The following is a 14354-nucleotide window of genomic DNA, read 5'->3' on the forward strand; positions in this document are numbered from 1 at the left end:
CGTAATCTATTTTCCACAGTGCCCATTGGTGCATCGGCTAAATACAGGTTTTTCCAAAAAGGTTAATTTGAGCACAAAGAGAAACCTGGGACTAAAATAACCTTGTTTTAAGATAATTCAGTGCATTTCCTAAAAAGTTGCTGAGCTTGCTTTTGGGAAAATATTCAGATTGTGTTCTCCATTTTTTACTTTTATGTTTTCAACCTGCCATTGGAAAGGTATTCAAAGTTTGTTTGAACTTTATTACTTTTATATTTTAAAACAATCTGATGTTTGGTTATATTTACACAAGTCATGGGATGTGCATGTGAAACATATACTCACCACGTTTGACTTTGCCCATTTGTGTTTACTTTTATTGGCCTGGTTGTCCTGCTCCCAAGAACAACCACAGTCCACACTCCCTTCTTGTGTCTGTGTGACTCCACCTGTTTCAGGGCATTTGGTTGGTTTCCTATGTGAAGCAACGCACAATCCAGAAATGATAGCGTTCATTTATAACTGCCATCAAATGATGGAGTGTACATTAAACAGCTCCAAGGACAGTCAGACTAAGGGAAGTCATAGGGGCCCTTCCCTCGTAGTTCTCACGCTCTCCAGTATTGTCACTTTCCATGGCCTGCCCGGTTGCTGCAATTCGCATCCTTGCTGGAAGCTTCCTGCTGTTGCCTGGTATTGGTAGGCGGCGCTAGGACCGCGCGACTTCTCCGCCCCACACACCTGTCGGCTCTTGCGCTCAGTCGAGGCTGCTGCCCCACTGCGGCTATCACCCCCGACCGAGCACCTACGACCCCACATCATGGACAGCCTCCTGCAGACCCTCCAGGACTCGGAGTTGGTGGCCCGCTTTCAGCGCACCTGTGGGCTGTACGCGGCTCCCGCGTGGGGCAAACACCTGCAGAACGGGGGAGGCGAGCATCTCAGCAATGGGAATGGGTGCACCACCCCGCGCAAAGTGGGCCAGGGGGCGCACTGCCAGAATGGGAGTGTGGAACGTGCTAACGGAGTGACCTTCAACGGAACCCACAAGCAGGTAGTGTGTGCAGGGGGTAGCAGTGTCGTCATGACTAGTAGAGGGTGGTCGCATGTCATGTTGTGTGGCAACTAACTTCATCCTGCCCTGGCTTGTAGCTAACAACACTTTGCGTACTCTTGCAACATTAAAGCCAAACTACAATTCCCAGAAGGCAATCTGCTGCTGGTGAAAAGCACGAACTCACTGAAAGTGACGCATGCGACCTGGGGCCACCTGAAGGCTGACGCGCAGGGGTACGCATATTGTCGCAGGTGCCTCCCTCCCCCCCATCCCCCGTTGTAGGGGTTTGACTCTGAGCCTCCGGCGTTTGAGTACACTTTGAGTGGGTAATTCGTGGGTCTCTGTCATCTAACACGTTAACAGTGCGCCCCATTCTCTTTCAGAACATGTCGCGGGTGTTTCATGAAGCACATCTTCTGGTACTCGCTGGGGCCACGTTTGGGTAGCTACAGACCACGTTCACTCACTCCCCCCCCCCCCCCGTTCTACTATCAAACTTGAGCAAGGCAACATTTTCAAGAGCCAGGAGTGCAGTGCACGCGAGCTGTCAGTTTGCCACCCAGTTCGCAGGCACACCCACCCAGGTGGCACCCAACGCCCACTGTTGCGCAAATCCAGTAGAAACACAAGAGGTCATTAATGTATTTATTAGTGTAATTATTTCCCTGCATTGCACTCACCTGAACCATTTGGAACAAGTGGCTTTACAGGTCTTGAGGTGTGTGTGGGGAGGAGGGGGGAGAGATTTCTCAACAGCCCTCTGCAATGGAAAACCATCGCTACCTGCTCTTGGTTCCACCCCATGCCTCCCTTTTTTCCCCCACGCTTCGCTTCCTGTCTCTTTGTCAATCTTGCAGTCTCTTTTCCTTCCCTGCATTCTCTCTTTGCAACTGTTCTCGTCTCTTTTTGTCCCTCCTTCCCTCTCTCTCCTTTAGCTTCATTTACGTGATTAAAATTCAGACCAGGAAAAATAAGTGCTGGTACCCATGACGCGGATGGTGAACAGTGACGTACGGGAAAATGCCCCCCCCCCCCGCCCCCTCAGAATATGAGGGGGGGGGCGGGGCTGAGTGTCCCAGGTGTACATTGTCCTTGGGCTGAATGGGGACCCTTTGAAGGGTCGGGGGTCCTCGGCGCCGCAGAGGCTTGAGTGACGTTTCTGGTGGTGAACCAGCACGGAATTCGGACTAGTCAGTTTTGCTCGGACTGTACCACCAACCTCGCTCCCATTGTCGTTCCTTGTAGATGTCAAAGCTTGAAATTCAAGTGAAGGACATTAACGTCACGGTGACTGTAGTTTGAATAATGCAGAGTGTAAGAAATCCCTAACAGTAAACGTCTTCATTGCCGCGGTATAGGGCACTACATCCCTCCTGGGATCACGTGGCACATGGAATGAGATGGGAGCGCGTGCAACTCTGCAGAGCCTCCCCCGTCACCGAAGCAGTTTTACTTGTAGGTCTGGTTCTGCTGTTAAACCAGAGATTTGTTTACAGGCTTCCCAGGTTACCTTGGTGAAAATCTGCATTTTTATGTTTTTATGAGTACACCATGGCCATTGCAAGCTTCTTTCGCCACACGAGAGCACACGTCATCAGAGGTGCGGTGACTCCCTCAAAATAAACTCTGTAAACCGGACTGTGCAAACACGTTTTTTCTCTGCATGCCGGAGAATACCCGTAAAGCATGGGGTGAGCACAACCGTGCTAGGCGACAGGTGTTGTGAAAGTGCGGATCTGTAGTACGTACCGAGCGAGCCTATGGCAGAACGCTGCAGACCTTCGGGTAACTGTGCACCCAAGTTACGCCTCTATACAGCGCCTAATCACCACCTCTAGGCGTCTGCGTTGATTCGCGGTTGTGCGTCTGAGACTCCATGACATGGCAGGAGACAGAGCGCTAGAATCTGAAGTCTTTAACCTGCTCAGACAGGTGAAGCAGAAGTGAGAGTCGAGTCTTGGCCTCTCTGCTGAGACTTAAAAAACGTCGCCCTCTACAAGAGGCTATTGCATCTGCCCTTTTGGAGCAATGGTTTCCGGTTATTGGTTTTGTGTGTGTTTTTTTTAATCGAAGTTTTTCTCTACGTCAAGTTTAGTGCTATCCGAGAGGACATTGACTCGAAATATTAAGTATGTCACTTTAAATAACTCGGACCTGAAGCCGCATCCTTGTTTTGCTATTTCCAAGCAACGCAGATGTTTGACAGTCAGTGCCACTCCATTGGATAAGAGACCTAACTTCCTGGTGTACAAACCAACACTCCCACCGTGAAGCTAGTGAGCAGGGGCTGGGAGCGGGCACGCCCATTGTAAATTAACCTCCATATATTGAGATCTCTAAAGTTGACTCGTGCAGGTGTTCATCCGGCCCTGATTGCTCTTTCGAGGTATCATTTGGAGCCTATAGCAGAGTCAAAATTCTGAGTTGAGTTAGCAGAAAGTCCTTTTATTTCTGCTGAAACTTCTGAATTTAGAGGGATCCAGGGCTTTAAATGGGCCGGTGCTGTCCGTTAGGGAGTACCAGCACTTTTTTATTTTCCTAGGGAGAGTACCGACACTTCTAAAGAGAGACATAGGGGCAGATTTATGAGGTTTTGCCGTAGGGAAGCGCAGCAGGCCTTCCTGCTGCGCTTCTCTACAGCAAAAGAAAAGGGCAGGGATGCGCCCTATCTATGAAATGCGGCGCATTCCTGTCCTTTTCCCCTGCGCCGGCGCACGATGGGCTGCCTGCGCCAACGCAGGCACCTCTGCACCATGGTGCAAGGGTGCCTGCGTTGCGGAGATTAACATTTTTGTACAGGAAGGGAAACCTTCCTTTCTGTACAAAAATAATCACAAGAGGTTTTTCCTCTTTGTATGGGTGCTGCAGAATGCAGCACACATAGAAAAAGGAAAAAAACGAGGAGAAATAAAGATATTTCTCCCCTTTGCGCCTCCCTTACGCCTCCCCTGGGGAGGCGGAGGCTTTTGGCGCTGCCTCAGATTTACGATTTCTCGTAAATCTGGGGCAGTGTCAAAAGGCCATGGGTGTTGCTCGGAACACCCCCAGCAACACCCATTGCACTCCCCTTTAACGCAGAACACTGCGTTAAAGGGACTGATATTTATGAGGCAGCATTAAGCCAAAAAAAGTGGCTCAGTGCTACCTGATAAATATCACGCAGGCTTCTGCGCCACGGAACGTCACAAAAAGTTACGTTCCGATGGCGCAACGGGCCTCATTAATCTGCCCCCTAGTACTTTTAATTGTAGAGTACTAGCACTTCTCAGAAACAAGCAGGTACTCTGGGTCAGAGTACCTGCACTTCTATTTTTCCATTTCAAGCACTGGAGGGATCCCCCAAAGGATTGAACTCAACCACAGGAATAGGACGATGGAGGAAAGCCCTCCTGTGTAACTCTTCGAGAAAGTGGAGGATTTCCCTTTTAGCAGCAAATGAGGCCTTTAGAAAGGTGTGGCGCCTAACCTGCCACCTGAGGGAACACGCAGAGTGGGCTGAGTCCTTTCGAGCAGATCCCAGCTGTGTTCCTGCTGCACTTGAAAGGGATTATTTTCTAGGTGCACTGTAAGTGTGGAGACACCCTTATGTAGCTGTTCGGGTTTAAAGCAAGAACATAATCGTTATCGATTGTCAAGCAAGGCCTACTCTTCGTTTTTTTTAATTCATTTATTTTCAATCCTCCAAGTTGTTAGTTTTGTTTTTGTTGTAGCCTCTGATTTTTTGTGTTTTTTTCCCTATCTTGGGATGTTAAAAGAAGGGAATGTCTTTTTACAGAATGTTGATTTTGCCCCTTAGATTTGCAAATGATATATATATATATATATAATTTGCCCTCTCAAACCAGTAACTCACTGACAGTGGCCCAGAGAGCAGGAGATCTACACATTCCATTGCCGAGAACAACATGTCTCACATTGTGTCTTTCCCATTAAAGAAGGATTAGTTCATTTCTTGCTCCGCGTCTCCACGACTCTCTCAAGTGACCTCGCGGAACAAGTGATGCTCTTAAAATACATGAACTCGCCCGGTCTGGTGTCAGCGGGTTGTGACCCGCGTGAAGCACAGAGCGGGCCATCTCTGCCCTCCTTGAGGTAGCCGCCTTTAATTCGGGTTTACAGTACCGAGATGAAAGCGCTATCCCCAGACTGGCCGACGCGCCTAAAAAAAGACACATCCCACTGTTCACTTCGGCTGCCGCTCGCAATATGTTTTGGGGCCATTGTGCCCAAAGCGAAGGCCTGCGTGAATGGGGGACGCAGCGGGGCAGGCGCTATGCTGGGGTAATAAGGCCGCAGTCTGGGGGGACGCAGCACGTTCGTTTTGTCTTTCGCTTTACAAGACTTGTATTTATGGCTTTATGGGGGCCCGTAGTAAAAAAAAAAAACCTGCTGCCGAAGGGGACAGGCCGTCCAGAGATCAGTAAAGAAGCCTTAAAAAAGCTTGTGTGAACTATTTCAACTAATAGCAATAACGCCTTGCGTGGCATTTGCCAGGGAGTCCAACAATCGCGCGTTTGTGCGCTGTGGCGTCAGCGAAATTCCTTTTTGTATGAGTTTAGGAATAAATACTCTGGCTTTGTTAAATTGGTGTTTGAGCAGCATCCGTATCTATCTCATTTGTTTCTTTTAATTGACTAATATTCGATGTATCGACCCAGGATCGAGGGAACTGAAAAGTAGTAAACAAACCTGAAACGTGTATTGGCTCGCGCGGCGGCCACGTGGCTCCACGTCACTGACGTAGCACTTTTCCAGCCCTAGGCCTTCCTTTCCGAGTAACGGTTTTCAGGTGCGCTAGTCCCGTTGGCGCAGTACCAAGCCTCTAACACCCACACCGCACTGATTTCTTAAATTGAGTTCCATGACTGAAAAGCAGTGTTCCTGCCTATTTATTTATGCGAGAGTCTCTCAAACTTGCGAATTGTGGGCTGGCTGGTGTGCCTTCTGTTTTGGGTACTTTTGTGGATCCAGACGCCCATGATTCTGCCGGTCATACTCGTCTGCAGTTTAATCCTTTGCTGTCCGACCATTGTTGTTAGATTGTATCCTGGTGGAGGGCAGCTCCATACATTTGTTACTCACGGCAAGCAAAACGCTTCTTTTGCTATTTTGTTTTAAAATATATATATTTTTATTGTGTAGTTGTTTCCAAGGTACGCCACTTGTATCTTGCACACAGTGGGGCAGATTTATGTTGCCTGGCGCATCCCTGCAAATCAGCAAGGATGCGCCAGGAATGATGCGTCACGCAAGTTTACCCTTGCGCCACACATGATGCGCCGCATTTATAATGCGGCGCATCATGGCGCAGGAATAAACAGATGCGTGACGCATCCAATGGCGTAAGGTTGGCGCAGTGCTTCAGTTGCGTCGCAAGCGCGACGCAACTCCAGCACTGTTCCAACCAACCCTATCCCTAACATGGTGCGTCAAGCCTTACGCCTGCTTCAAGCAGGCGCAGGGTTTTGGCGCATCAGCGTTGGGAAAGTGACTCAGTCAAATCTTATAGATTTGACTGAGTCACTTTTCAGGGGCGTTCCTGCGACGGAACGCCCCCCCCAATGTCGACACGCCCACGTGAAACCTGACGCAGGTTTTACGTGGCGCAGGGCTTTACATCGTGACGCATCTCCATAGATGCGTCACGATGTAAATATGGCGCAACGTGGCGCAGGGTTTACACCGCCGCTGCGTCACAAAAGTGACGCAACGGCGGCGTAAAAGTGGCGCATCTCCGACATAGATCTGCCCCAGAATGTGCTCTGAAGCGTTCAGTGCGTTACTCAGCATATGAAGGTTTTGTAGAAACTCCCATCTGTTACTTATGAGCTCCACTGCATCGTAGGCTCCAGTTTCACATTCTACTATTAAATACCATTTTTAAGTCCTATGGGAATTAAAATGGAAAATTGCACATTTTTTGGGACGCCTTGTTTTTCTTGGCCCATGCAATAGAGAACTGCGTGAAACTTGCCGTTAAAGAACCCAAAGTGGATGTTGTTTTATTTTTGGAAAGTTTCAAGCAGATTCGTCAAACGACAGCAAAACTCTTAAAATGTTTATTTTTTATTTTTTTAAATACCACTTTGATGGAAACTACGACTCAACCATATCTATAAAGGTGCTATCATAGCCTTTGTGTATTAGATGCAATATATCTGTATTTCTCTCCGTATCTTTACAGAAGCAGGAGACAGGACACCAGATTTATTCTCCTAAACAATGCATCATATTATATTTAATCAAAAATGTATAACAAACATGTTGCCTAATCATGTAACTTGCCCCTCCATGATAATATAAGACCGTATCACACATCTTACCTATTATGTATTCATGTGTTACATGTTTATTTTTCTGCAGCTAACATGAAAAGGGGTACCTTTTTAAAACCGGAAAATGGTTATTAAAAATAAAGTGCAAAGCTCAACTATACTATTTTATTGTCTGTAGTAAAAGACAAGAGAATATGGGGAAAGGGTGTTGTAATGTACATCTGCAGAAATTAAACTCGCAAGCTAAATTCTGCAATCACCTTATCACCAAAAACTCCTGTTGTACGAACAACCTTCGCTTACACTTCTGTCATATACTCTGACTTCATTCACTTCATCAACATCACATTTTCACACACATAACACATTAAATGATGTACAATTTCAGAATGTATGTCTAAGATGATGATAACAAAATTGTATCTTCCATCCACTGGCATCATATTCTCTGGTCTATTAAGGAATTTACATAAAATTTGCAAAATTCAACATGGTGTATATGACATTTTATCTTGCAAGTACCAATGGGCTAATCTCTAACAACATTTGAAAAGTAGAACGTCCAGATTAAAGAGCACAGGTTTGAAGCCTCGTAACCAATCAAGAGTCCAGTAAGGTAGTAACACCGTCTCATTTTCCAAGCTTCAACTTAAGGCTAAAGGTCACCCTTTTAGATTTCCCACTAGGTAAGCATAGCATAGTCTATTTTGAAATCCTTGAATCATGTCCAAATAGGATACAGTCTGCTTCCGCTGCCTGGGGCAGGAAAGGCTGCATATACCACATCCCCTATGTGTTTTTAGAGTCCCAAGTCATTCCAAGGCTTCTTTTTGACTTTGGAAAGTCTCTTATGGCCAAAAGACGTTTGCACATTAAATAAAACACATTGATTAACTCTGTGGAAAGCACTCGCCTTTGTGGCCACATCAGTCAAACCTCTAGTTAAGTTTGGTTTCAAAATCAAACATACTTAAATGTTTGCAAGCCTCAACCTGAACACTAACCATCTTGATGCTTTGTTACAGTTTTAAGCAGCAGTCTAGCAGGACTACCTTAGGTTTTGCCCCATTTAGTCTGAAACCACTTTAATTACTCCTGGAGGCAACCAACTCTATACATCTTCCTTTGCTCAAAGTTATCTCCTGGGCATCTGAAATGTCATCTGTGTGTCATCCTCATAAGAACAGTAAAGCAGTTCTCTAGCTTTAATGTAAAAAAAAAAACCAGACGTTTTAAAAAGATAATAAAATGAAGTGATGAACTTGTAGACCGCTAAGGGAACTCCACGAAGGCACTTAATTTCAAAAGTGCCAAACTTGACACTTTGAATGCAATTGGATAGACAAGACACAGAACTTGATTGCTGCCTTAGACACAGCTGCTTCCAACCTAATGTTAGAAAGCGAGAGATTAAAGTCCTTCATGTTGAATGGCACTGAGAAATCCAAGATGGTGAGCAATGAGAGCTCGCCCCTATATGTTGCACATTACCCGAAAGAGCCACAAGCCCAATCTTGGTTCTATGTATTACCCCCAAGGCGTTTTGGTGTACAGCTAGCGCTGATGGAGATCCAGAAAGTCTTGAAACTGGGAAGCCACGGTTTTCGCCAATACTTTAGTTAATGAGTGGAACCCAGAACCTGGATGATACCTTTGCAATCTTCCTGTTTCAGTGGTGGTTTTCTTTATTAGCAGAGCTTGTACTGATGTGTTAGTCATTTGACCAATGGCTGCCTGTACATGTAGCAGGGAAGGGGCGGTCGGGGCACAAACGCACACATAAACACTCACTCATGCACTCCCACACACCAATCCATTCACAACACTCACTCCCAAATATTCATGCATGCTTGCACCAAATATTAAACACTAAAATCATACTTACTTGTGCAGCTCTGCCTCGGAGATCCCTGGAGGGTTGGGACTGCTGCATTCCCTCATTGGCTGACCTGAGGTCCGCCAATAAGGGAAGGCTGCACTCCCTCCCTCATCTCGGAGGCGGATGGGGGTCATTAAGACTGATGAACCCACCCACTCTGTCACAAGGTGTCTGTGATTGACACTCAGCCCTTGGCACTTTGGGGCTTAGAACTGAAGCACCCAGGTCTGAGGCAATCAGTGAGGCTGCCCTCGTCACAAGGGTGAGAACCTCGTGGTGCTTTGCCAGGTTGAAGAGTTCATGCCCACATGAGTTGTGAATTCTTCAGCCCAGCAAAGTTCAGCATAGGCAACCAGGAGCCTTAGCATTTAGCGTATGTCTAGCTCATGGCTGCCTGACCTGAAAAAAAATGTGACTGTCAGGCTGATCTTTGCCCAGCCTGACAGAAACGCGTTATGGTGGCCAAAGGATGATGGCCCCTCAGCCTATTAGATCGGATTGTGGCGGAATTTTACATGCTGCTGGTTGGCAATGAATAATTGACAATCTTGGCTCCATGGGATGTGAAGGTGAAGGTGTAGTTTTAGTAACAAGACTGGTAGAGTGTCATATTCTTAGCAGGTGGGATCCAGTTTTCCTAAAAAAAGATGTATTTCGCCAACTTTCGATTCTTTGAAATGAAACAAGCTGGAGCCGAATTTACCTGGTGCCTTGTTTTTCACCACTTGTGCCGCCACCAACAGTCACTTGGGCATTTTCGAAGGTACCGGCTGCGAGCGAGGATGCCGGCTACGGACTACAAGCCCCAGCAGCCCTAGCGCCGGTTTAGAACGCTGGGAGGCGTTTAATTAGAGAGCCGGGCTCTCTCAGCGTGGGACGCACGCGGGCGGCGCCCGGGCAAAGCCTGGGCCAAGGGCAGGCCCGTCTGTGCCCGTCAGAGCCTGGAGGAGGCTGGGCTGGGCCACCCACCTGAAATATGGATCTATCGTTGGACTTCAACTTGACAACTCGTGTGGGAAGGTACTGTGACACTGTCTGCGATATATTTTATACATTTGTGTGTCTGTGGGTCCCCATTTTGGCAAGTAGCTCCTGTTTTTCCAATATGAATAAGAGAAAGGGAGTTGTGGGTACCCTGGACACATTTTTAGTTAGAGCAGAGTCACTATTGACGCATGAAATAGAAATAACTGAGCGGCGTCTTTCCCTAGATCCTTCTATTCTCCAGAGACGACTATCACTGGGCAATCCGGGAGACTTTGAACATACATGTCCGCCCATAACGTCTACAAATGGGCTGTCCACTTCACCTGCACCAGATTTAAACTCTCCACCACCTGTTGTACTAGAAGTATCCCGTAGAGCTACTAGGACACAGACTTTAAATAACCCAGATGTGAGGAAGGTGGCAGAACCACCAGCGAAACAGAAACGGGGGGCTGGGGCACAAAAGTCAAAGAATGCAAAGGGATCTCATGTGACAAACTGTGCCAATAATGCAAAAGCTGATTTACCGAGAAGTAATTCTGTTGGTACTCAAACTGATGTGGTCTTATTACCCTCTGTACCTAGGCATATTAATAATGTGGATGTTATGACAGAAACCTCAGCTACCGTGGATTACTCTGCATTAGATTTAGTGCTAGCCCGTGTCCATGATATGGTCGAAAAGAACTTGGCCTTTTTATGGGGAAAATTGGATTAAGTGGATATTGCTATAAAAAACGTAAGTAGTGAAATATTAGGCAACCAATGGAATGAAATAGAAAGAAAAGATCTGAGAGTAACGGTGGATAGGACTCTATCTGTAGTTCCAGATGGGAAACCAAAGAAAATCATGTTAAATTCTACTCATACTGGTACGGAAGGCAGAATGCAAGATGTACTCAAGGGGCTGAAATGTGCGGGTACACAAAATAATACTGAACGTTTAGCTCTAGGAACTGTACCAAGTACCTCAAACAATGATATGAGTTGATATAACTAGTAACCATTTGAAACCTAATGTAGATGTGTTGAGCTTACCCCCTGCCTCATGCTCTTGTGTTTTAATCTTGGCTGGTGTTCCTGCGCTTAGGGAGGAGCAGAGAGAGACATGGGTTGATTTGCGTAACAAAGTTACAGACTGGTTAAAAAAACATAAAAGGTTCCACCCTTCGAATATAAAGGATATTTTAATGGTTCGTAGAGTGGGATGGGTGGGACAATCTAAGGGTATAAACGGCGACTGCATTGTAATTAATTTCCGCAGGCCACAGATGGTTCGCTCTTTACTAAATAACTGTGAGTCAACCTGTAGCTTATATACTAGCATCTGTGCACTCCCCTTGGGATACTTCTATAAACCTCCAACTGGGCCTTTTGTAAGCAAACCTACAGTGATCCCCATGTTTAATAGGTTTCAGAGCCTGTCAGATCTAGATGCCCAGGACTGACAACTACACACTGCAACATGAAATGGTTCCTGTGGATAGTGTACAAGTTTTGGTACCTACTTTTCTTGATGATGGTGAAGCTGCTGAATTTGCTGTAGAGGATGCCAATGTAGGCATTGGCTCCGGTACCTTAAATGAGAATATAGGAAGAAGTCACAAGAGGACCGGTCATCGGGATGTAACCTGTATTGCAAGTAAATGGGAGAAACCTACAGTATGTAATATTTTAGACGTACCGCTAGCTCTTTCCCGATGAGATTGAGGTAATAACTGAGACTACTTATCCACTTCAGAACCATGGAGGAGATACTTTTAACAGTAACTATAATCTTAATTCTGCTGGTGATTTTCAGGAAGCTCAAGGAGCTACAAATTAAATGGGACGAGTATTTAATAAGAAAAACATGGAGGAAAGCCAAACAGAGATACGATTGACATCCTGGAATATTGCAGGGCTGAAAAGAAACCAAGGGGATGTAGTGTGGCGGGAATACATCAGTCAAAGCGAGATTATTTTATTACAAGAAACATGGGCTTTGGAAACACCTCAAAAAGTTGGATTTAAAACATATATTGTAGCTACTACTCCTTCGTTTAGAGGGAGGCCCTCAGGTGGTCTCGTTATTTGAGTAAAAGTGACTCTAGGCATTGATAAAAGCCAGGTGGATTTTTTAACCCAGGATATAGCGGGGGTAAAGATCAGAACACCAGAAAAACACGAATTGTACATTATAAATACCTATAAAAGACCTGGTCCAGCGAGTAATGAATCTGTGGTTATCGAACAGTTAGACCAATTCTTATGCTCAATTAACCCAAGGGCAATGATAATTGGGAGGTGTGATTTTAACCGTAAATTCGAATCTGTGGCGGGACTTGAAAATATTTTCGAGGAAGAAGACCTGGCTAACAATCTTCCCATGTTGGAAAGTAGTCCGATAGTACCCTGTAAATGTGCCGTTGCACAATTGATAAGACTTGTTTCGGGACATGGACTTCAGACTTGCAATGGTAGACTGCCCTCTGACAGCCCGAATGCTGCCACATTTAGTAGGAGTAACTCTAAGAGCTATATAGACTACATATTGGTATCTATTGGACTGTGGCCAATTGTACATGATTTGGTAATTGATGATAGATCTGAGAGCGATAATTTTCCCTCATGTGTGACGCTTGCAGCACATTTCTTCCATCAGTATCTTTAAAGAGCAGAGATATCAATGGTAGTATCATTGAACCTCTAATTAGTAATAATCGCAGAGTGTTAAAATGGCCTTCCATAGGGGGAAAGGAGGTGGCTATGAAGCAGATTTACGATATTTTTGTAGAGATTATTTCCCCCTATGCTTATCTGTCAGCTTCAGAGATCCCAAATATGAAAATACATCATGTACTGGCAGAAGCTCTGATACCCATATTGAGTAGGATTCCCAAGGAATGTAATAAGGGAACAACAGATGAGAGTAATCCGGATAATCCCTGGTATAATAAGGACTGCAGGGAGGCAAAAAAAGAACTTATCTTGGCAGCAAAAGCAAAACAAATAGAGGTTCTAAGGGAGAAAAGGAGTAAGTACAAGAGGCTATTAGCCCAAACTAAAAAATACTGGGATGATAACATCTGGACTGAACTAATTAGGGCAGCCAAGGCCAAAGATCACTCAGGCTTTTGGCGCCTGATATCAAAAGGTAACAAAACAGGGAGATGTAGTAAGGACATCTTTCTAGATGCAAAAACATGGGTAAGCCATTTTCTAGCCTATATGCAGCATCTATGAGCGATGTAGAGTTTAATCCACAAGGTTATGTAACAGGCTCGACTATAGCACCTCTACACTTTAGCTTAGATGAAACATTGGCTCCAATAGATGCGGTAAAACAGGAGAAGGCACCGGGACCAGATAAGATACCAGGAGATCTATGGAAAAACGATGAAGTTTGGGGCCCTTATATTAATCTTCTATGTAATTCAGTCGCCGCAGATGCGCCTATTCTAGAATCATGGAAAGTGGCTGAAATTACAACTATTTTTAAAAAAAGGTCATCACCAAGACCCTTCGCATTATCGACCGATTAGTTTAATAGAGGTTTTACAGAAAATATATGCTCGGCAAATAAAAAAAATAATTCATGATTGGATTGAGGAGAACAACATTTTATCAAAGTATCAGGCGGCCTTTATAGCCAAAACCAGCACAATTGACCAGGTCTTTAGATTCCTCTGCATGAGTTGGAAATACACAGTATTTAAGAAGGGCCCTCTGTATATCGCCTTTTGTTGACCTAAAGGTTGCCTTCGACCTCATCCCTAGCAATCTCTAAAAAATCAAGGGGTACCGCGAGAAATACTCTTGCAAATAATAAGATTGCATGAAGGTAACTTTGCAAGGGTTAGATGGGGAGAACTTACCAAACCAATTCAGGTGAACAGGGGCTTAAAGCAGGGATGTGTGCTGGGACCCACCCTATTTTCATTATATGTAAATGATCTTCCTGAATATTTATTGGTCTGCGAACACGATTCTCCCTAACTCGGGGGGGTGCCAGTACCTGCGCTCTTATTTGCGGACGATACTATTTTAATTTTCCAAACGCCCAAAGGTTTACAATGTCTAATAAACACCTTTTGGGGTATATTGTGAAGCTAAGGGTCTGGAAATAAACTCTAGCAAAACAAAATACATGGCAATTAATCCACACAAGTCTTTTATAAAGAGCATAACTGTCAAA

General features: G+C 45.3%; 1 protein-coding gene across 1 annotated transcript in view; it reads left to right on the plus strand.

The window, feature by feature from the left end:
• The first annotated feature begins 686 nt into the window (after nt 1–686).
• Nucleotides 687–14354, plus strand: part of SGPP2 (sphingosine-1-phosphate phosphatase 2) — a 500448-nt gene continuing 486780 nt past the window's right edge. The window contains exon 1 of the mRNA XM_085634264.1: nt 687–1033. Within this exon, the coding sequence (XP_085490390.1) occupies nt 800–1033 (234 nt within the window). The 5' untranslated portion in view covers nt 687–799. The remainder of the gene's footprint in view (nt 1034–14354) is intronic.

The sequence above is a fragment of the Triturus cristatus genome, chromosome 11 (assembly GCF_964204655.1).
Source record: "Triturus cristatus chromosome 11, aTriCri1.1, whole genome shotgun sequence".
Lineage (NCBI taxonomy): Eukaryota > Metazoa > Chordata > Amphibia > Caudata > Salamandridae > Triturus > Triturus cristatus.